Raw genomic sequence first — 24,256 nt, 5'->3', positions numbered from 1 at the left:
AATTTTTGGCATATATTTATAGACAGAGGTAGTACAACAAAACAGTAGTTCCTAATGTGAACATACATTTAGTGAATCAGGACGAGAAACACCAGGCATTCAGTGCTCTACTTCTATACGATTAGCTATATTCAGATTTGAAGCTTATGCGAACAACTCCCCTGATGTCCGCGATGGTTTCTCCATCGATAGAATGTCCATGAGGAGCCAAAACGCCTGAATGGTCAGCTTCAGGTCTCCTGACGAGTCTGATATATTCATCATTCCAGCACGCAAATATCCTGATGGTTACTCCTCCACTGATGATGAATCCCCAGAGTGTGTAAGTGAAGAAGGCATTGGTTCAAGGAGAACTCGTTGTGTTATAACCAGATACTGATAGGCCTGCTATCAGATGCAATATCGAAACTAGCAGGCTGCAAGAAAATGGGCTCACAAAGAACAAGCTCATTGCTCAGGCTATTTCTTCAGAGAAGATACTTATGGTACTACAGTAATAGAAGTATGTGCCTGTATAGATGGTTTACCAAGGAATATAAAATTCACTTTAAGGCTTAGTATATTTCTTATGGTACTACAGTTATAGAAGTATGTGCCTGTATAGATGGTTTACCAAGGAATATAAAATTGTCACTTTAAGACTTAGTATATTTCATGCAGGAGTATATGTACTTGTGTGTTTCCTTCCTTCCCGTTTTCAAAGTACTGTATTTTTTCACCTTGCTGTTATGTACTGGAGAATATCCAGCGAAAGGTTGTGTACTATACAAAATAATACTACTACATATGCAAGTACATAAGTACTCTCTTCAAAATAGTCATTAAGCTGTACAAGGTTTATTTTCTAAGACTAAGGGAAAAAAGATAAGAGCAGACATATATGACTTCATAAAACAGCTATATCTTTAAGATATGTTCTACAACAAAATGGTAGTAGTTCCTAATGTGAACATACATTCAGTGAATCAGGAATAGAAACACCAGGTCTTCAGTGTTCTACTTCTATGCAATTAGCTATATTCAGATTTAAAGCCTTCTGTCAGAGCAACAATCTTCGAAAGTAACTTTGGTTGTAGCCTGTTAACTGCTTGTCGAATATCCTACAGAATGATAGTTTTGGTCAGATAACTTGGTTTTGGAAACGGTTTGATAGTTCATTGGCTACGTACCTCAAGACTATATCGATTTGAGAAATGGGTGAGTATGATTGTCTCGTTTCTGAACCATTGGGAATGCTCCATTATCTATGCACCACAAAATGGAGGGAAATTAGTGACTGATAGTACAGTATACAAAACTTTCTCCTCTACTCAGTAGAATTGTCCTAAAGATCATTAGTGTGGCTAGGGAGTGTCAGTATGGGTTACCTCAGACAGATGCATGTGGCCATGCTCTCGAGCATGATCAACATCGACTTGGTCATCTAGGAAGGTCGCCTGCCAAATTGTCAAAAGGTGTTAGTACCAAATGATGGAAGTAGTGGAGGAAGTTAAGATTGCCTTTGGCAGTAAAAGGGAAGTGACACTGCAAAGATGTTTCCAGGGAAACAAAAATTCTATAAACAGGAATACTGAAGTCAATACCTCAGTTATAAGAACCTTTGCTCTCAGGGCATCGGCATTCCGTGGATCAAGAATAAAATCGGATGTTGTATCTCCGGTAAAGGCCACTTCTGGGTACAGTATGGTATCTGTGACCTAATAAAACATACGGTGAATTACAACATAAGAAGCACTTCTCGTAGAGAGTACAACAAAATCTTACCTCTGAGCCTGATTCCTTTAATTTCACTATTTGACTTCCCTTCAAGTGAGCATATTGTTTCTTCAACTTTCTTCGAACAGAATATATGACATAACCCTTCGCGATATTCAGAAGGGATAATAAGCATTAACTTAGGTTCAGTAACTGCACCATGAGTAACTCTATTATTTAACTGGTCTAAGGAGCAGTACCTGGCTGGGTACAGTATGGTGAGTCTGAAATGGTCTGGCAACAAGGTCATTGCGTATTTCATATGTCTCCCCTGAAAGAAATCGTTGCACTATAAGAAGTGACCAAGAAGAAAACAGAAAAGACAATGGTGACATAATCTCCATACCCAGATCAAGAGCAACTAATTCAACTTCCAGGTCAATTCGACTCATTCTACGATGGATCTGAAGCATCTCCTCAACATCATCCTTTATGCACGGAGGTACAAATACAGTTGGAGGCTTCAAATTGTAGAGGCCACGAGTTGCTATATACATTGGAAGACCACCCTGAACAATAACAAATTTGACTAATTTGTTAGTGACCTTTTTCTAGTGCAAGTGGATGTGAACGTGGATACACAAGAATCGTCACTATTTTTGTTCATAAAGATAAATATATGTAACACTGGCACTAGAGCATCTGGGATGCTGAATATCAAACGACGGAACATTGAACCTTACTTTGCAGCAGAGCAATAAGAGGGCATAATTAAGAAGCTGTTGCTGACCCTCCTAAATGCAAGTGATAGTAGAAAGATTACATGAGCTATCTAATCATTTCACATTGTTACTTAAATGCACCGCACGGTACATCTTTTTAGACAAACATTATCGTTACAATGCTGTTTCTACACACAATTTAAGGGCTCCACCTCACAATGACGCATCCAAGCTTATCTAGAGACGCACACACAAACCAATTAACCAGGTGCAGAACAGAGACGAGGCGAATCAGAGAAGTGTTCCGGAGCTCACGATGTGGTCGAGGTGGGCGTGGGTGATGAAGAGGTTGTCCTGGCGCACGGCGAAGAGCGGGCCGCGGCCGATGTCGAAGGCGACGTTGAGGGACGGCACCGTGACGCAGGTCTCGTGCCCGCCCACCGAGATCCCCTCCACGCCGTACCCCTCCGCCTCCACGCCCTTGCGCTGCACCTGGGCGCGCGCGCGCCGGTACTCCTCCTCGTCCGTCAGCTTCCGGTCCAGCACCGACAGCAGCCCGCTCCCTCCGGGCCCGGCGTCGGTGGAGGCGGCCGCCTTCTTCGCGGCGAGCGTCTGGAATCGGGAGTCCGAGCCGGAGGTTTGGGGGAGGAGGCGGCGGTGGCCGAGGCGGAGCGGGGGGAGGGAGAAGAGGGAGGCGGTGGTCGCCATTTCAGCGTCTGGAGACGAACGGTGGCGACGGCGTTGGGGGTTCTGGGTTTTTGCTGTGCTCGGTCGAGGATAACGAAGACGTTTTTCGAGCCGGAGCCCCTGCATTGTTGCGATATTATCGATCCCACGGCGTAGGCAGTGGCTACTAAGTTTTGAAGGTGATTTGTGCAAAAATACGATAAAAAGGTAAGGTGGAACCAAGACTTTTGAAAACAAAACCTAATATTTCCTCGTGATTTTAAAAATATTGTTGAACACTGAAATTTTGGGAGGATTTGGAAGATGTGGTCAGAAGTGTACCGCCAAACGAGAAGCTCTTCATCGGAGGAGATCTCAATGGCCATGTGAGCACTACTAACATAGAATTTGAGGGTGATTCATGCAAAAAAAGATAGGTGAAAAAAGAAGTAAGGTGGAACCTGAGACACGGCATAGGCAGTGGCTACTAATTTTTGAAGGTGATTCATGCAACAAAAAAAAAATACGTGAAAAAAGAAGTAAGGTGGAACCTGAGACGTTTGAAAACAAAACACTACCAGAGGTTGGATCTAAAGTTAAATCAGCGAGGGTTGACTACTCTTATAATGTGCAGTTGCTGGGCTATCTGAAATGAGTGCAACGGTCGCAAACATAGCCATGGAGGAAGATTGGTGACTGATTCAGTCAGATGGACTTTACAGACCACGATTGATCTGGGAGAAGGCAAAGAAACCACCAAGGCCAAAGAGGCGTTGGCCTCCACCGATCCAGGGAACCTTGAAAATCAACACAGATGCCTCGTTTTTTGAAACAAATAAGACTGGCAGCACAGGTCTAATTGTTTGGAACAACAAGGGGATTCTCATACGCGGCCAAGCGATCTGTTATGAACATGCTACCACTACGTCTATGATGGAAGCTTTGGCGATCAAGGTCATCATTGAAAGTGATTCCAAAAAAGTGGTGAAGTTGGTTAATGAAGACCATCATAGTAGATCAGAGATTAGATCTATTTGTCATGAGATTAGAGAGGTTTTGAGAGTTTTACCTAAATTAAACGTTATTTATGTAAGCCGTAACTATAATCAAGCGGCACACTTGTGCGCTAAACAAGCTAGTCCAAATAAGAGAAGATGCCCGTGGATCAACTCTAATGAGTGATTGTAATCCTGTCAACTAAGTAATAAAGCTCTCGATGATTCGCAAAAAAAAAAAGTAAAATCAAAGAGTCTAAATATCAAAAAGTATTGCATTGGATTATTATTAGCAAGTCAAAGAACCTTAAAACTGCATCAAGCCAAGAACTGATGCATGGAAAATAACATTGACTGAGCAAACCTTAAAAAAAAGTAAAATTCAGAACGAAACAACAGCCACGTTTACAAAGTATAATTCATGTTCATCTGGAAGAACAACAGGTACATCATAAAATCGCAAATATGCTAATTCTCCAATATAAACCTGGTGGTAGAGCAAATAAGACTAGCTGGCATATGTTAAGATTCGTGGAAATATATATTTACAAGTTACAACTACAGACTTTCTTTCGAGGGATGGTTATTTACAGATTACAACCGATGCAGTATACAATACAACGAAATAACAGTACTACATAGTGGTGATTGACATGCCTTCCCTGACTGATCTTACAAACTGCTTTACTCTAAACGTCTTCATTGGTTCGACGAAGGCAACATCAGAGCTAACAATTATTCTTGACTCGGAAATGAGGATATATGCATCTTTGATGAGGAAGCCCTTGATGATAGGCAGTGGGAATCCTTGTCCGAGATACGAGTTCACATAGGGTACAAACAATTTTTTCAGGACAATCTGCATCACTCTCTGAGAGTGTAACAGAATTAGCATCAGATCAGACATTCAGAAGGAAACAAAAGATGTTGATAATAGGTAATATTACGTATAATCAAATATATATGCAGCACCATTAGTAATCATCGGTGTTTCTTCTGACATCAGGTTCAATACCTCGGTGAAGAAGGTATTTTCAATTATAAAATGGCGATTCTTTGATTAGTTAGAACCAAATATTCTTCTTCAGTAGAAGACCTGATATCTTCCTAAACATGAGCTGGCAAATTCCCAGCTCATCTCATTCCTATCATCTGGGTTATGAATTTCCCGTGCTGAATTTTACTAAAGGGTGCATTTGCATGCAGGTTTAAGGCCCTACCATTAGGAGACAAAAAACTAGAACAGCTGAAAGACAAGAAAAACACATATAATAGAGGCCAAATTACCTGCACTATACTAGTATGGAGTTTGCCAATGTCGCTCCACTTCAAGTCGAATGAGAAATAATCCAATTCAACTTTCCCAACAAGATTATTCCCGGAAACACTTGCACCTCCAGAAACAGCAACTGACTGCAGAAGCATGTAGTAAGGACGGCGATAATAGATTAAACAAGATGATACTGATATATCACTTGTAAATAGTTGTATGAAATGTTGAAATATCAAATAGCATAGTTTAGTTTTGGTTTCTTGAAGATCTCATTGGGTAGGAGTTAAATATTGAGCCTGAAGCAACACAAAGAAAAGGTCTAAAAAAGGAGTTCTTGAAGCTCTAATTGGGTAGGAGTTCTAAAAAAAAGGAGTTTGGGTTTCTTGAAGCTCTCATTGGGTCGAGTTCAATAGATTAAAGGAGTATCACATATTATATTTTAGTTTAGTTTCCGTTTCTTGAAGCTCTCATTACGTAGGAGTTCAAATATTGAAAGCCTGAAGCAACACAAAGAAAAACGCCTATTTTATACTATCAGATGATGCATATGTGTTGTCATTTCAGTTCAAAAGATTATGTTCTATGAACTGAACATATTGCACTGAAGAACACAAAATCAGTGAAGATAAAAAACTCACCAGTGATATGCATGCAACTGGAACTATGTCACCAGAACCCAAAACGTTAACTATGACATCTAAGTCGACTGTGGCATCAACTCCACCCACATTAATCCTCACGGAGGGAGGTGATATAGCAGAAATATTCAGCAGCATATCTTCTTTTGGATATTTACGGTACAACTTTGGAATCAAAAACCTCCAGCTAGCAGTGTTCAAAAGAAACTGATCAGGAACCTTGTCCACTATGTGTTGTAGTGAACCAGCCTGCATGATCAAAGTATCATGTCAATCAGAATACACTACTTAATGCTTAGTATAGTATAGTTGGAACATCGAAACCATTGTCTAAAAAATAAAAAAACATCTAGGTTTGAGTTAGTAATTTTGCACTGACAGTGACATACTGAATAAAATATTCTTCTTTTGAAAGATTTTTTTTTTACCATGATAACAAATGTTTCCCTCTGGATTAAACCTAATGAATGATACTCCCGCTAGTCTTCAAAGAGATGACTTTTGGACATTGACATGGTCTCCAAAACATAACTTTGAACATTAATTTCCACAACAATATAAAACCTAATATAACTGTTATAGGATGAAAGTATGTTTCAACACAATCTGTACATATGATTTGACAATCTGGTAAAAAAATGGTCAAAGTTTTTAAATATTAACCAAAATTATCTGTGGACTGAAGAGTATTATACCTTGACGTAAAGAGCTGACACAGAGTTGAAAACTTCTTCATCCAATGAAATCCATAACATGTTTGAAGAGCTGCCAAGAGGCTGTGCATATTTGGTACCACCAAAATGCATGGGTTTTGAAAGAGCAGTTTTATCAGATGGAATAAATAGCCCATCTATATCAAACTGAACGGAGGAACTTTTGAAGAGCGGATCATTAACAAATGTCACATTCACAGTAGCGACTTTATCAACATAAATCTCCTTTGGAATACTTTCCAGGAACAAGTCAAGCTTCGACGCACCCTCTGTTATTTTGTTCGTAATTGCATTTTCCACTGATGATCGGATATGATTGCTAAAACCATCTATGAAGCTACAAACAATAAGAGGGCAAATCAATTTATGCGGGTTAAACGGCATTAATTACTAAAATAGTAAATTTCGTTGAACAGAAGCCGCCTAGTGCACTTCAGAGTTCAGAAACATATCGTAATATACAGACACAGAAACCTCTCCATAAACTATGATACCCTGTCATGACAAAAAGTTAAGTTTATAAATTTCACATGATTTCTGAAATGTAAAATTAATTTATAGCTGATATAGGAAAAACCATTTCGCAATGTTATTCAGAGGAGTTGACTAAGTATTTGCATGTGTAGAATTGTGAACCACGTACACTTGATAAAACCAAGATGATCCACCACTCAGAGTTATGTCCAAGTCTTTCATATAGCAGCCACACTCCGTGACGAACAGCTTGAGCGATCCATTTTCACTCTTCATCCCCATGGAAACCCCAACATCCATTCCTTCAACCTTAGTGAAAAGGATTCATGAATACACCTTGTACCTTTTTCCATATAAAAGTCAAGGGTGTGTGCTACTAAAAGTAAACATGTAACAGATGTGTAACTATCACATATGCAAGCACCATACTGGATAAAGCGAAGATTTAAGAACGTGCTAAGAACACTTCTAAGAAAATGAAAATAAAAACATAAATAAATCTGCAACCGTTTGCAAAAAAGGCGTGTAACATGAATCCATTTAACTGGCTGCTTGTGCATGCTTTCAATGTAAGTATTTTAAGAAAACTAATAATGATACTCCTCCCCTTGTCCAAATGAACAACCAGCTTATCATCACATCACATTCTGAAAGAGGATTTCTGACCATGCTTCACTTACGGTACATGTGGCAAATCTAAGTTACTGAAATGCTGTTTGCTTGTTTTCTTCTTTCAAGGTGTTTAGCAACATCTAATTTCTATGGTTAAGTAAAACAACCATGCTGCTACCAATAGGTAGCTACAATATCATTATTCTGTCAAATAATTGATTTGTACATAGGTACCCATGCACTGAAGAGATGAAACTTGTTTATAACCTATGTATATATGTCTCGTACAGAACATGTTGATAAGTATGATTAAGTTCCGAGTTAATTATTTGACGAGTATGAATTCCTTAGTTAACTAATTTCACCTTTTTCTTGATGAGAATGCAATTAATTTTACTTCTTATCATTAACACTTCAATCAATAACCTCTCAGGAACAGCACAACCAATCTAGTGACTGAAGCCCGTGAGATGAGATGTACCTGAATCGAAGCATTCCCACTGTCAGAGATGGTGACGAACCAGGAGTCGTACGAGTAGCTCCACTCCATGGTGAGGTTGACGCTGGAGAACGAGGCAGCCACGACGACCCCGGTGTCCCCGGCGGCGACGGTGGAGTCGGCGACGGCCAGGCCTTGTAGAACGATGTGGGAGGCGACCATGTGGACGGTGCCGATGAGCGGGATGTAGACGGACTGCTCGATGTCGGGGACGCTCAGCTGCGCGAGGGTCTCCGTGGCTCGCGGAACGAGCAGGTCCTTGGCGAAGTCGAGGCCCGACTGCGAGATGACGGCGGAGATGTGCGGCGAGGCGGCGGCGGGGGAGGGAGTGGAGAATAGGAGGGCGACGAGGAGGAGGATGAGGAGGGGACGGGCTCCCATGGCGGCGAGGGGGCTAGTGTTCGCCGTCGTGGTGGTGGTGGCGGCGGAAGTGGGTTGTCCGGTGGCGTCACGGGGAAGAAGACATGGGCGGTGGAGGGGAAGCTTGCGATGGCTTTGACCGACCGTCTGCTCCTAGACTGCAAGTGTTGACGTGGCGGAAACGTGGAGGACATACGAAACAACTCCGTAGCCTTTTTTATTATTACTAGCAAAAGTGCCCGTGCGTTGCACCGGGGGACAAATACTCAAACGCTCGAGCGAATCTTCTGCTTTGAAACTTCTCCTATTTGTTACCATCATCGATGGTGGTCACATTTTCTCTTATTCATGATGAAAATAATCACGATTGCAACAAGACAGCCTCATAAAGCACCCCCTATTCTTTGGAGTTTCCGTAGTTGAACTACCTTTTGCCCTAGAGAGAGCTAACATGTTCTGTTCATCTAATCACTGACACGGCACCATCTCGTCCAAGAAACCAAAGATTACACCGAAATATCTCCAAAGCGATTTGCACACATGCAATAGCAGGTATAGATTGAGCCAAATATCTCAGCAATTCTTTATACAATACAAACTGTCAATTGTTTACTTGAAAAGTATTATATCGTTCACATGTAAAACACCCGTGAATGCCTGTAGTGGGGTCGTATGTGGGCATGGCGCTGGGTACAACAACATCTAGGTGATGTTCCACATCGGGCAAGTCCATGTTGGTTTCTCCTTGTATTGGAATTCATCATCAGCTTCAATTCTTCCTCTTCATCGTCTTGGCCATGGTGATCCGCCGGCAGCATGGCCTACTTGAGCAACCCAAATTGTTCTCGTTTAGCTACAATCCCCACTTGTTCTGGGCTTGATCCTAGATCTTACAGTGTTGTGCCGGTGGCATGGCCTCCTCGAGCAACCCGCCGTAGTTGCAGGCTCGTAGCACCTGTTGTCGCTTGCCATGGCTAGCCGCTAGTGGTGTGAACTTCATGAGCAGCCCATCGTCGTTTGCCATGACGAGCCGCCAATAGTGTGTTCTTCTCAAGCAGCCCAACAACCTCTACATCCCTCTGGCCGTCGTCTCCAGCTGGAGTTCTCTCCCATTCCGTCCCTCCCTCCGGTTGAGGTCTCCCGGTGCTGAGTTATATGGTGCACAATACAGGTGTTGTAGTCGATCAGATATACTTTCGCGTTGACAACTCATCCATCAGGTCGGCTTAGTGCGACCTGCTACATTTTGTGATTTTTGTTATCATATTTTAGGTTCCATGTTCTTCCTTCTCGATAATAAAAATATATGTGCTAGTAGCCTAGTAATGGTGTTCCTAACCCGTGGTAATTCATGCACCACGCAAGAATAATTATTCCAACTATTTATTCGTCTCCAGCTTTATTGCCGTCGTTTCTAAAAGTTCTCTAATGTTCTATTTTCTTTTTGAGCATAACCTCTAATGTTTTATTAATGGAGGCTAAATTCCACAACAATGCTTAGCCAAAATAATTGGCCTCAAGTTGGGCCCAACTTGGCATTTTCCCCAACCGCTTAATCCCCTTCCCGTGAGTTGGAAGTGTTCCCTCAAAAAAAAAAAGTGAGTTGGAAGTGGGCCCAACTTGGCCTTTTCCCCAACCGCTTAATCCCCTTCTTGTTGACTGGTTCCCTTGCCGTGGCTCGATTTGGATTAGATAGTTATGCTTCACTGATGACGGTGAAGCCAACGAAGAGCTGGAGCGCGCACGCGGAGATGACCGCCACTGCAGAGCTGCGCGTGGCCTTTTGCTTCTGCGGGCAGCGCGTAGGGGCGGCGAGTGCGCCGCGTCCGGATCCCAGGCGAGTTGCGCATCCCCACCCCTAACATGTAGTTCGTCCGGCCTCCCAATCCTTCTCTCGTCCCGCTCTTTTCCGTCGCCGACAGCCGCCGTCTCGTGGCCGAGCTCCCCTCTGTTCAATGGTGCTACATCTCGTGATTCACCTTCCTGATATTCTAGGCTAATCAGAGCGTATATAAGGTGGTGGTATTTATCTTAATATAACGATGTGGGATTATTGAACCCGTTCAATCAATTGACTGCAAGAACTTTCGTGATTTCTATTACCAACGGAATTGGCTTGTGGCCCATTAATTGATACAGGGACGGCCCTTTGCAGTCGATGAAACCGGCCGACGGAGTGGCACATGACCCGGAGCGTTGTGCGGTTCTGTGCAGCGTCGTCCGCGGAGGCAATTCTCGGAGAAAGGCATGGTCCGCAGAGGCAGTTCGCCATCGCCACGCATGGGGTGCCGAGCAAGGGGCCGCAGGTCTACGCAACGGCAAGCGAGTGGGCGGAGAGAGGATCAGAAACTGGTGCGGCCTCCACAATCCAGGGGAATGAGTTCGTCGGCAGCGCGGCTGCGCGGGTCATCGGGGAGCGACCCCGTGGAGCAACAACGTCTGCGCGTGCGAGAAGAAAAGACAAGACGACGAACCGGTACAATGGCAATCTGCGTATTATGTATTTTGGTGGGAGGGCAAAACGGTCCAAAAAAAAGCGTTGACGAAACTTTTTGGCAGAAACCTTAGGACCGAACCACGGAAACGCTTCTCCCTTTATTATTAGGTATAGATTCCGCTTTATCTTTATTTTTTCTCGAAAAACAGTATAATCGGTCTCACACATACATACACACTCCTATGAGCATCTCTGAGAGACTGCGTCCAAGAAAATGATTCGGTGGGTCTAAATTGACGAAATTAGAGCATCTTCAGTCGCGTCCCCCAAACCGTCCCCCAAAGGGATTTGGGGCGCGCCGGACAAAAAAAGAGTTCCAGCCGCGTCCCCCAAAGCCCATTTTTGTCCGGCGCGGCACGATACGGTGTCCGGCGCCCTGAGCCCGTCCCCGTCCCACAGGGGACGTTCCGGGACGCCGGACACAACAAAAGCGAGGCCAACCGACGCGGGCCCGACCCGTCAGCGGCACGGAAGGCTAAAACCCCGTCGCCTACCTTTGGTCAAGCGACGTTAATGGCGTCCCTGTTTTCCCAGGCGACGCAGGGACGCGTCTCGGTTGGCCGCGTGGCCGTCCGCGCCGGAGTTATTGCGTGCAACCACCCGCTGCCGCCGCTGTTTTAAGACGCCCTGCAGTTATCGCCGCTCATAATCCTTCTCGTCGCCGCCGCCTCCCCCTCCCGCATCCTCTCCTCGCCGCTCAAAAATGTCGAGCTCGTCCTCCCGCAAGATCGCCGCGGCGAACGGCCGGACGCGGCGGCCTCACCGTGGCGGAGGCGTGGGCGCCGTACCACGCCCGGTATCCGGTCCCGCCGGACATGCGGGCCGCCAGCGGCGGCGGGCCGGAAGATGGCCGTGAACGGCATTGGCGTTCCGCCGCCGCCGAGCCGCGCACGGAGCAATGGTGGGACGCCATCAAGGCCCGTCGGGCTCAACTCACCGCCGAGGAGCGGGCGGATCCGACATGGGCGGCCAAGGACAACGACGACTGGCGGGTCACGTACTTCAAGGCCAAGTACGACGTCGAGATGCACAGCACCACCGGCCTCATCGGCGGGCCCAACAGCTGGAACAGGGAAGGCCGCGCCCGTTGCGGGGCGTTCCGGGCGCACCCTCGAGAACGTCATCCGCGGCCTCCGCAACAGCGCTCCAAGGCTGGAGATGCCGTCGTCGCCGCCGCCATCTCCTCAATGGCAGCCGAGGAGGACGACGTACTCGTCCTCCTCGCACTCTTCTTCCTCGGGACCGGCGCGATCGACGCCGTCCTCGTCGTACCGGTCGGCGCCGTACACCGTTCCCAAACGGGAGGTCAAGGAGGAGCCGGCGACGCCCGTCAACACGAGGCGTGGCGGTAGCGGCAGCGGGCGGCAGCAAGGGAGCCGCGGCGGTGCCCTCCTCATCCCGAAGCCGGAGGTGAAGGAGGAGCCGGAGGAAGCGTCGCAGCGGCGCCGCCGGCGGAGTACGAGCGGCAGCGGCGGCTCATCGCCGGCAGCCGACGACCCCGAGGACTCGCCCGGGGCTGCGGGCGGCGTTCTTGGCGTCCATGGACGACAAGGACGCTCGGAGGGGCGACCCGGACGTGGCGATCGCCATGTCCATCCGCGACTCCGGCAAGCCGCCGGTGGACCTCACCGACGACGGCGAGGCAGGACCAAGCGGCTTGGTGAAGGACGAGCCCGTGGACGAGCCCGTCGACGAGCGCGTCAAGCAGGAGGTCGTCACCGACGAGATGTACAACTTCTAGCAGTACTACGACGCCTCCGGCCGCCGCAAGTGGTACTAGATTAGGTTTAGTTAGTCAAATTTCGTTCGAATCTATGTAAGTTTGGACGAATCTAATCGAATCTAGTTAAGTTTAAAATTTGCGAAATTTTGTTTGGGGGACGCGACTGGGGAGCGACTGTAATATCCCAGGTTTAGAGGCAATAAAATGAGAGAACACCAAAGTGTGCATTGCATTCATGCATAGAAAATCCGGGGAATTTTCGCGCTTTCAAATAAAACCTGTCACAGTAACTGAAGTTTCACTTGACTTGCTGGAATTGAAGTTGCTCATCAAGTCCAGACGCTATAAACTTCACTCGTGATCTTTGCTAAAACCTTGTTTTGGGTAGAGATGATTGTGATCTATGGATTAGATCAAATGGAATTAGATTTACAACAACACATTCTTTAAGAATCAAACCCTAACTTATTAACACTTGAAAGTTAGCAACTATCTTTGTGTGTAATTTAAATTCACTTATAAATAAGGTAAACCACGGGGTCTAAAGTGCATAAAAGCCACACGTTCTTATTTAAATCATAACTTATTAAATACATTGAATATCATAAAACTAAATCCGTTTACATTACGAATTATAGTCCAAACTATTTGTATAAAATTAACTATGAGTATTTTGAAACTCATATGATCATGCCTTGGTGAAATCAAATCCAACTATCCAAATTTGAGGAATAACCCTCAACTTTGACCTTTTCACCAATATTATAATATAAATCCAAACAAATATAATATAGTGACTCATCAACAATAATAAAACCATCCACATGATATTTAGTAGCAAATGCCACTTGGCTATCCAAAAATAAATCATATGAAAGGATAATCTCTATGCCATGTGGGATGAAAATATCTACATGACTTGCTTTCCAAGCTTTGCCACCTCATGCTCAAAGGATTGCTATGGATGAGGGCATGACAACCAAGCACCTTACTCATCAAACCAATACAAGAGTCACCACCTATGTGTCATGATACTAGAGCTTGCCCAAGCCTATAAATAGAGCCACACCCTTCATCCATTTGCTCATCAAGTACCATCATACATGGGCACAAACACATAGAGCCACTCCATATGAACTAGCTAGGATCAAGATGAAGAAGCTAGGAGGTGGAGGCATACCACAAGATGCGAGGTTTATCGGATTTCCGAAGAACAAGTTACGTGAAGATACCAAGGTAGAATTCCTAGGGAAACCATATATGTAGAGGATCATATCATCATCTTTTGAGTAGAACCTTAGGATATTCCATGATATTGAGAAGTGAGAGAGGTTATAGATGCTAATCATATCCATGTCTATCCTAGAGAATATTAGAGTAGTATTAAATTCTACTTGTTCAAACCAACCTTTAATCTTGTAGATGAGAACCATGTACCATTAGTGAAACATAACCAAAGCTTATGCTCATATTCTAATCCTAGTTGTGTATCACATTGGTGATCACCACTTAAATCCTAAACTACATTTGAATTCCAACCCATGGATTAATTTGGATTATAATTAGAACCCTGCCATGCCTCATGCCTATTTAATACTTCAATTAGTGAAGCATCACCAAAACCCTAAACCATTTCATTCGGGATCCACTCCACATACAATCATAAGTCCTAACTTGTGTATCATAGATCACAAGTATAAGCCAAGTCATACATACTTTAGAACTAAATGCCATTTGATGAGTAAAGTGAAACCAATATCCAAACCATCTTCTTAAACCCTAAGAACCCACATGAAATCATAAACTCATTCTATTCACAACATCATTTAATTGAAACTTCAACCATAATGAAAAATAGATATGAACAATCAATATTGTTAAGCACACTAGTTTAACCTAATAATATTCTTACCATTCACATGTTCTAAATTTCAAACCATTTAAATGGATTTGGTTCCTAAATTAAAAAGGGAATTCAAATAAATAAATAAACCATTAATACTTTACTCAAGCCTCACAAGATATCAATTAAGTCCTAACTAAATATTTGTTTAAACAACAAGACTATGCAAGTAGGCATTATCATCAAGTTATATTGACAATCAAATATTTTAGAACCTGCAAAACAAAATAGAAATCAGATTTGAATTCAAATAACAAAATGCAAAACAGAAAATAAAAACAGAAAATGAAAAGAAAATAGAAGAGAGGAAGACTTACCCCGGTGGACCGTCGCAGCCCGAAGACCGCACCGGCCCGAAGCAGCCCACGTTGAAGCCCAGAAGCAGTCCAGCCCAAAACCACTTACCGTTTCGCCTGCTTTAAGAATCGTGCAAGGGGAAAAACGTCGTCGTCTTCTTCTCCGGCGTCGACAGCGCGGCATCGCCAGTAGGCACCGCTCTCGTCGACGATAAGGATGCCCGGATGTCGCAGAAGGTTCCAGAACGTCACCCTAATCGTTTCGCGTCCGAGTCTATCCGCGGGAGAGAAAAGATCTTCGCCAGACGAGATCATCCAGAGACCGCCACCTCTTCACCATTACCGTCGTCGTGTCGAGGCCACCGAGCTTCCTCGGTCTATAAATAGGGGTGAAAGCACCGCCAAGCATTCCTTGATCTCATCCGCCCATCCATTCTCTCTCGGCAGCCTTCTATCTCTCACAATCAACAAGAATCACCGACGGCTCGTTCTCCGGCTAGCCGTCGATGGAGAGCACCCCGGAGTTCGTGCAGTGGCTCGTTGGAAGCGCCTGGCACCGTAGATCATCTGGGAGGAAGGAATCGTCCTGGATCTTCCTCAAGCCGACAAATTTCGCCGATCCCTTTTGCAGTACCTCGCCGGCAATGGCGAAATCGAGCTCAACTCCGGCGGTCATCGACGTCGCCAACCACACCATCAACTTCACGGTGAGCTTGCGCATCTATAGAGCCAACTTTCGCTTCCTAGTATCATCCCTAGCTCGAGTTAGCCGCTTGGCCGGGGAAGCGCCACCGCGGATGTCTTCTCCGGCGATGCTCCGGTGAGTCCCCGCACAAACCATCACCACCGTCGTGCTCGGTAGATCAAAGGGAGTCGATTAGTACTAACCGCGCATCCCGGGGAGCCCAGAATCGGTGTCGCCGCCGCGTTCTGACCCGCCGGCGTCAAGCCGCCGGTGGTGTCGACGTGGAGGTGGACCCGCTGGTCATGTTGACTGGTCTTTGCCCGCGTGGCAAGTGACCTAGTCAACGGCCCCACTAGTCGGTCTCTCGGACTAGAAACGAACCGGTATCTTTAGCATTTTCACTTTATTTCAAATTCCGGAAAATGTCCGAAACTTTGCAAAATCATAGAAATTTCATTTCAACTCAGAAAAATGCAAATAATATATCAAAATGCTCACAAAAATCAAATCTACTCAAATAAAATATAAAACAAAAATGTGTGTCAAAATAAAAATTCACTTATTTTTAACCTTACTAATTATGCCATTTCAATTATTCAAAATACAATTTGAATTCAATAATTAGTGAAGTTATAAAAATTAAATTTTAACTATTCGAGTAACTAAGTAAAATGTTAAGATTAATTTTATTTACCATATTTGCATTAACTTAATTATTAGTGGTAATTCATAAACCCTAATTGCAATTTACTATTTTCTAATTTCTCTAAATAGTAATAACTCAAGAAAATATTATAAGTCAATATTATTTTGGTAAATCAAAACTTGTTTATTTAAACATCTTTAGTTACCAAGTTAGGTATTTTAAAAACCTAATAACAATTGTTAAACCACTGATTTCTAAATTAAACCTAAACATGAGTTACCCTAATTATTAATTCTTGTGGAAGTTAATAAAATGTCAAACCATTATTAATTTGACTCAAAGTAATTAGTAACCACAACTCTATTATTAATCAGCACTCTAGGAGTTGTACCATAATTTAGAAACCCTAGTTTTAATTTAAGTAAGACATTGATCTCATTATTTCATGTGTTCATCCATAGTAGTTGCAAACCTAAAACCCTAAGGATTTAACCCATGTGATCATTACACTTTAGTAGTAACTCTAAAGCCCTAGTTGCTTATCACATGTGATCATGTGAGGTTCATCTATACCTATAGAACCCTAGTAAGAAACCATTGAATGCATGCTTATGATCCACTAGCATAAAACCAAGTCACATGAGATTATCATTTCATGTTCCTATTCTTAATTAAAACCTATATGATCCACTAGTGTCACCTAGGTAGAAACCCTAACTTGTTAATTGAATTAGTACCATTAATCACAACTCCTATATACCATACCATTAAGATCAACCTCAATCATTAAACCCTAGTAGAACCATAATGATAAACCCTAGTATTAACTTTGTGTAGCAAAACACATCACATGTTCCTATCCAACTAAACCTTACTTAGGAAATGATAAGCCACTTAGCTTAGAAACAAATAGAGATTACTTAGTGAAGCAATTGTAAAGCCATAATAATAAACCTACTAATACTTGCTACATGTAGATCACTTCTACTTAAGCACCAACTAGCCCTATTAGTAAACCCTAATAGCACTTAGATCCTATTTAAAGTAGTTCTTGTCCTTATTAACCTTGTTCTTCAAAAGTTATTCTTTTGAAGTACAAATGTTAATTAAACCATAGAAGCCTAGTTCCTATTTAAAGTACTTACTATTTCTAAATCAACATGTTCTTCAAAAGTTATTCTTTTGAAGTATAGTGTAAGTAATCATCAACCATGTTCTGTAGAACTTAAATTTGACAACTGTTCTTTACATATTATTCCACCAATATTCTTTATATGTATGATTGTTATAATGTCTTATATCACTTGGTTATGATGCTAATATAACCAAACCCTAATAAGAACCTTGTTTGAGAACCATTCTAAAAGTGCAACCAACCCTAAAGAAATCTTTACAACTCATACATCCTAAATCATCGAGGTTAGGTTACGCTCGGGACGATTGCATCTCATATTATGCATTATAGCATCTTTGCCAGTTCTTTAAACATTGTCCTTACCGGACGATGATGGTATTTCAGCATTTGGAGTTATCACGAATAGAAGCTTTTGCCTGCATAATCTTGCAGTCAAGAAAGGCAAGTTCATCGCTTGCTCATGTCATTTGATTATTTTTATCAAATTATATGCAAAGTACTATACTTATCACTCATGCATTGAAAAGCAAAGTATTATTTTACAATTATGAATATGACTATGTGGTGGGCAATGGAACCATGGTATGTGTTGATATGGTGGAGGTTCCATTGCAATGGGTTATATCACCCTAGGATTAATTACCAATGCCGTCCAGGTGATTCTAGCGCCGTACATATCGCGTTGACCATAAGATCTATAATGGCTGCAGGGAAGTCAGGCTGTATCTTTTCCCTTCGCACGCCAACGGATCGGAGAGACGGTGGGGTGCTTGGAGGCTACTGCCGCAATAGGTTGGGAAATCCTTTTAAATCCCCATCCATTGGTGATGTTAATCTCTTCCGATCTATGAAGGATTGTCCGGAGTACACCATGAGTAAAGCCGTATTATCGGGGAAGTCTACTGGAGGTGTAGGGTCGGACAAAAGGGTGGGTTTGCAGTCGCGGAGAAGGCGGTGTGGACTTGGATCTTACACCTGGCCTCACACCAAAGGAAGTGTGGACGGGAAAGTATACGCCTGGTTGGCAACAAGGATAAGGTCTCTTATGGGAAAAGTAACGCACCTCTGCAGAGGATACTGAATTATGATTGTCACTCCCTGTTCCGGGAAGGAAGCTGCGAACGCGGCAGGAAAGGAACTCCACGAAGTTCGGTCAACCTGTGAAGACCGACGGGCATAGTTTTCGAATAAAATAAACCTTTTGAAGAAATGATTATGAAAACTTGCATTGGCCTACGACTTTCCGGTCTATGGCTGTAGCTAGTGCATGATACACATATTTCCTAATATGAACTTGCTTGAGTACGCTCGTACTCATTCTATCTCGTTTGAACCCCTTCTTAGAGCAAGGCACCGAAGGAGAAACTACCGTGGAACTCGAAGACAAAGGAGTCAACTGCAACGAGATGAAGAATCCAATCAAAGAAGTCAATGGAGTCAACTTCTGCATCGGCTATAATGGAAACCTAGACTAGTAATAGAAGGGAACCTTTCCCTAATCCTAGCACCTAAGTAGCTAGATTTCTATAGCAAGCCAAGTAGCTCTTGAACTGGAGTTAGCAATAAGATAGACTACGAGTCGTTCTTCTGGAGCTTTATTTGAAGTTTTACCTCACTGTAAAGTAGGAGGCTGTGTGGATCTTATGTAAACAGTTCGTGTGTACTTCTATAGACATACCTTGGACTCGCATATGTTTCTGTTGTACCACTCTGAGAGATGTAATATGGGTGGAACGGTGTTTCACTTGTGTTATGTCAACGACTTGTGTACTACACCATGCGGTGGTACGTTGGGTCATCACAAGCTGGTATCGAGCAAATGCTTTGACCCTAGGATTAAAACCCTTTAAAGGAGACCTATAGGTTTGGTAGTGTCTATAGGAAGTTGTCTTAGTTAAACCAACTATTATTTTGACTTGAGACGGGTATTCACTTGAGAATAATCCTGACACACTTGAGTCAATCTTTCTTATCTATATTTCTTAAATAAGGTTAATTAGTTATCTTGCTTCATTCTAAATAACTAGAACACCATTGGAGCTTAAGATAATGGGTGGTAGTAGACCACGGTTGGTATACAATACATGGTAGTCCAAAGAGAGGATACAACCATAAGGAAGATATCCTATTGGAAGAAGTATACCAATGCAAGTTATAGTTAAGTAAGAGTCATTAAAAATGTCAAATGACTGATGTTAAGTAAGGGAGATAAGTTATATAAGGTAGTATAGGTCTATGATGAGTCAATCATAGGAGGTAAGGAAGAGTGGTAAGAGTTATACAACTCTACTTTTCATGGTAAAGTTGGTAATCCTATATGATTCACTTGAGAATCATGGTATGATGGAGTAGAACATCATAAGTACGATAATAAATGAATGATAAGGAGTAAGGATTTAAGGAATAGTTCGAAAGCTTAGGCCTTAAAATCCTAATAACTGTACCAAGTATGTTAGAATCATAGTCCTTAATTTAAAGAAGGCTTATTTAGAGCATATCACATAGAGAAATCCGGGATTTATAGGTGGTATATTCTAAACAATCATGTGTTTAGAGTAGACATGATAGAACTAATGGTATTATAGGAAGTAGTCCTCAATAGCACAGATATTTGGTATACTATTTTGTTAGTACTTCCAAAGAAAATTAGGTTAACTTCAACTATCCAAGGCCATTATGTTTCAAGTTTGTCTCATTGCAAATGTGCAATTAAGACAAATGTTGAGACAAATAGTAGAAATCCACGTATTCGTGCTAAGTATCACAACCTAAACCTATCTTATGTGGTGTTATATACTACACATCTGAACCTGATGTTTAGGGATGTCTTACCCAACAATTTTATTCAGGCATATAAGGATGTGTATTATAAGCACAAAGCTGGATCTTCTTGGATTTTATTGGATTTTCATTGTTTGACTAGATCCATACATGAAGTTTGACTTTGATATGCAAATGCATGTTGCAATATCAAGCTCTTACTTGATGTTATAGGTCTAGAGGGTAAAGGTATTCGTGTGAGGAAGTGACGAATTGTGAAGATTTTTGGAAGACAGGATGAAGGTTCACTAGAAGAAGGAAGTAAAGTTGTGGGAAGCAACCACAATACTCTAAAGGAAGGACTCATCAAAACTCACTTCTATCCTTAATCAAGGGGTACTTCAACATGGAAGTACCATGGAAGGGAGAAAAATAGTGAATATGGAGCAATAGAAGTGGAGCCGTATTCATTATGGAAGAAGGTAATGCAAGTGAAGTCACTTACGATACTATCTTCATAGTGTCAACAAGTGGTTATCTTGCAAAACAAACCCTAGAAGAAGGAAAATAGACAAGTGAATTCGTAGCTGGTATAATAAGACCGCAGCTGATATAGGATAATCATGAAGAGAAAGTATGTGAAGTGAGGTACATCTTAACTAAAACTATGTAAGTAGCCATAGCTGGTAAGTAGATATTGACTAGAACCATAACATAGCCACAACTGGTATCCAATAAGCCACATCTGGTACTAGGTAGTCTGCAGTCTGGTACCGGATAGCCCACAACTCTGAACATTTCTTTACCCTAAAAGAAAAGGGGATTCCGCAGACTAGTATTTCACAAACTGGTATTCCATAGCTAATAAATATTTAGTCGGAGGACTTGCAATGGATGTCCACAATTGTGTGGATACACCACAAAGAATTATTCGTGAGACCCTAGAAAGGTACAAACTATAAGCTAGACCAAGATCAATCTTTTAACCTTGGAGTTTAATGATTAGTAGAAAGGAAGTTTGAAGATCATTAGTAAACTCCAAGGGGAGAGGAAGGCTGAAGGAGAAGTATTAAGATATAATATTTGGAGTATGATGGACCAGGAAGAAGGTCTGAACTGAGAGGAAGTCCGATCTTATTTTGATAAGGTTGTTGGGAACTACCCCTATAAAAGTACTCTCAGGAGGTTGTCAGACCAGAAGCCAAGGTTCATATCTCGAGGAAGTAAGGTTAGACCTTAACTTGAGTGGGTAATTATGATTACTCGAAACCAAGAGAACTCAAGTAAGTTTAATATGATGAAGTTGGAGGAAGAAGATATCGGAGAACAATCAAAGCCTAAGAAGATACTATACGAAGGAGTTTGACCATACCAAAACTAATGATTATTAGAAAGATTCCTTTCATGGAACCTAAAGAAACCAAAAGGAAGATAACTAGCTTAAAACTAGAAGCCATGATTGGATGGACTAAATGAGTCTAATCCATTCGTATGACTAAACAACTAGGACCATGCCTATTGTAAATACCTTACCAAGTACCATTACTTTAGTTATGGTAGTAAGGGAAAACAATACCTTACTTTAAACAAATCCTTTAGAATTAGGTTTGGACATCGCAACTCGGTACACCATAGTGCCATATTACATCGCATACTGGATTACCGCATGTTGGTAGAACCAAGTTTTAAGTACCTAAATAGGAAGATGTCACCATAGCCATTAGTAAAGTCCATTAACTCAATAAGATGTCCTAATCCAAGAATCTTTGGAGAGTAAGCCTATAAGCTTAGAGTGTTGGAAGAAACCATAGAATTGAAGAAAATATCAGTGCCAGTCATTCGAAGATTCCAGGAAGGATCTGGATAAGGGATATATCCAATTATATCTAGTATGATCACCATGGAGTTGAAGGATGGTGATCTGTTCAAGATATTTCAACATTCCGAAACATGAGAGCGTTCGAACTTCGGGACGAAGTTCAGTTTAAGGGGAGAGGCCGTAATATCCCAGGTTTAGAGGCAATAAAATGAGAGAACACCAAAGTGTGCATTGCATTCATGCATAGAAAATCCGGGGAATTTTCGCGCTTTCAAATAAAACCTGTCACGATGAATCGAAGTTTCACTTGACTTGCTGGAATTGAAGTTGCTCATCAAGTCCAGCGCTATAAACTTCACTGTGATCTTTGCTAAAACCTTGTTTTGGGTAGAGATGATTGTGATCTATGGATTAGATCAAATGGAATTAGATTTACAACAACACATTCTTTAAGAATCAAACCCTAACTTATTAACACTTGAAAGTTAGCAACTATCTTTGTGTGTAATTTAAATTCACTTATAAATAAGGTAAACCACAGGGTCTAAAGTGCATAAAAGCCACACGTTCTTATTTAAATCATAACTTATTAAATACATTGAATATCATAAAACTAAATCCGTTTACATTACGAATTATAGTCCAAACTATTTGTATAAAATTAACTATGAGTATTTTGAAACTCATATGATCATGCCTTGGTGAAATCAAATCCAACTATCCAAATTTGAGGAATAACCCTCAACTTTGACCTTTTCACCAATATTATAATATAAATCCAAACAAATATAATATAGTGACTCATCAACAATAATAAAACCATCCACATGATATTTAGTAGCAAATGCCACTTGGCTATCCAAAAATAAATCATATGAAAGGATAATCTCTATGCCATGTGGGATGAAAATATCTACATGACTTGCTTTCCAAGCTTTGCCACCTCATGCTCAAAGGATTGCTATGGATGAGGGCATGACAACCAAGAACCTTACTCATCAAACCAATACAAGAGTCACCACCTATGTGTCATGATACTAGAGCTTGCCCAAGCCTATAAATAGAGCCACACCCTTCATCCATTTGCTCATCAAGTACCATCATACATGGGCACAAACACATAGAGCCACTCCATATGAACTAGCTAGGATCAAGATGAAGAAGCTAGGAGGTGGAGGCATACCACAAGATGCAGGTTTATCGGATTTCTCGAAGAACAAGTTACAGAAGATACCAAGGTAGAATTCCTAGGGAAACCATATATGTAGAGGATCATATCATCATCTTTTGAGTAGAACCTTAGGATATTCCATGATATTGAGAAGTGAGAGAGGTTATAGATGCTAATCATATCCATGTCTATCCTAGAGAATATTAGAGTAGTATTAAATTCTACTTGTTCAAACCAACCTTTAATCTTGTAGATGAGAACCATGTACCATTAGTGAAACATAACCAAAGCTTATGCTCATATTCTAATCCTAGTTGTGTATCACATTGGTGATCACCACTTAAATCCTAAACTACATTTGAATTCCAACCCATGGATTAATTTGGATTATAATTAGAACCCTGCCATGCCTCATGCCTATTTAATACTTCAATTAGTGAAGCATCACCAAAACCCTAAACCATTTCATTCGGGATCCACTCCACATACAATCATAAGTCCTAACTTGTGTATCATAGATCACAAGTATAAGCCAAGTCATACATACTTTAGAACTAAATGCCATTTGATGAGTAAAGTGAAACCAATATCCAAACCATCTTCTTAAACCCTAAGAACCCACATGAAATCATAAACTCATTCTATTCACAACATCATTTAATTGAAACTTCAACCATAATGAAAAATAGATATGAACAATCAATATTGTTAAGCACACTAGTTTAACCTAATAATATTCTTACCATTCACATGTTCTAAATTTCAAACCATTTAAATGGATTTGGTTCCTAAATTAAAAAGGGAATTCAAATAAATAAATAAACCATTAATACTTTACTCAAGCCTCACAAGATATCAATTAAGTCCTAACTAAATATTTGTTTAAACAACAAGACTATGCAGTAGGCATTATCATCAAGTTATATTGACAATCAAATATTTTAGAACCTGCAAAACAAAATAGAAATCAGATT

At 41.7% G+C, this 24,256-nt stretch overlaps 2 protein-coding genes across 2 annotated transcripts; both read right to left on the bottom strand.

The window, feature by feature from the left end:
- Positions 1-787: 787 nt before the first annotated feature.
- Positions 788-3,149, bottom strand: LOC124653560 (tRNase Z TRZ2, chloroplastic-like). Its single transcript, XM_047192617.1, has 8 exons — positions 2,733-3,149; positions 2,102-2,264; positions 1,956-2,026; positions 1,765-1,860; positions 1,584-1,697; positions 1,368-1,436; positions 1,170-1,244; positions 788-1,100 (listed from the first exon to the last, which is right to left on the bottom strand). The coding sequence occupies exons 1-8, from the start codon at positions 3,123-3,125 to the stop codon at positions 1,011-1,013; spliced, it is 1,071 nt and encodes a 356-aa protein (XP_047048573.1). The 5' UTR covers positions 3,126-3,149; the 3' UTR covers positions 788-1,010.
- Positions 3,150-4,527: 1,378 nt separating this feature from the next.
- LOC124654821 (putative BPI/LBP family protein At1g04970) lies at positions 4,528-8,758 on the bottom strand. Its single transcript, XM_047193803.1, has 6 exons — positions 8,270-8,758; positions 7,346-7,485; positions 6,685-7,039; positions 5,990-6,238; positions 5,366-5,491; positions 4,528-4,949 (listed from the first exon to the last, which is right to left on the bottom strand). The coding sequence occupies exons 1-6, from the start codon at positions 8,666-8,668 to the stop codon at positions 4,713-4,715; spliced, it is 1,506 nt and encodes a 501-aa protein (XP_047049759.1). The 5' UTR covers positions 8,669-8,758; the 3' UTR covers positions 4,528-4,712.
- Positions 8,759-24,256: the final 15,498 nt, after the last annotated feature.

The sequence above is a fragment of the Lolium rigidum genome, chromosome 5 (genome assembly GCF_022539505.1).
Source record: "Lolium rigidum isolate FL_2022 chromosome 5, APGP_CSIRO_Lrig_0.1, whole genome shotgun sequence".
Classification (NCBI taxonomy): Eukaryota; Viridiplantae; Streptophyta; class Magnoliopsida; order Poales; family Poaceae; genus Lolium; species Lolium rigidum.
The sequence above is the reverse complement of the archived record's forward strand: the minus strand, read 5'-3'. Positions and strand labels throughout refer to the sequence as shown.

Bases quoted from the DNA above. Each gene is read 5' to 3' on its own strand.
- LOC124654821 (XM_047193803.1), bottom strand. From the start codon at position 8,668: ATGGGAGCCCGTCCCCTCCTCATCCTCCTCCTCGTCGCCCTCCTATTC. The intron at 7,040-7,345 runs GTACGTGGTTCA...TATTGTTTGTAG, and splicing joins TCATCTTGGTTTTATCAAGT to CTTCATAGATGGTTTTAGCA. The intron at 5,492-5,989 runs GTGAGTTTTTTA...ATGCTTCTGCAG, and splicing joins CAGTTGCATGCATATCACTG to TCAGTTGCTGTTTCTGGAGG.
- LOC124653560 (XM_047192617.1), bottom strand. From the start codon at position 3,125: ATGGCGACCACCGCCTCCCTCTTCTCCCTCCCCCCGCTCCGCCTCGGC. The intron at 1,861-1,955 runs GTACTGCTCCTT...AATATCGCGAAG, and splicing joins ACCATACTGTACCCAGCCAG to GGTTATGTCATATATTCTGT. The intron at 1,698-1,764 runs GTAAGATTTTGT...ATGTTTTATTAG, and splicing joins TAAAGGAATCAGGCTCAGAG to GTCACAGATACCATACTGTA.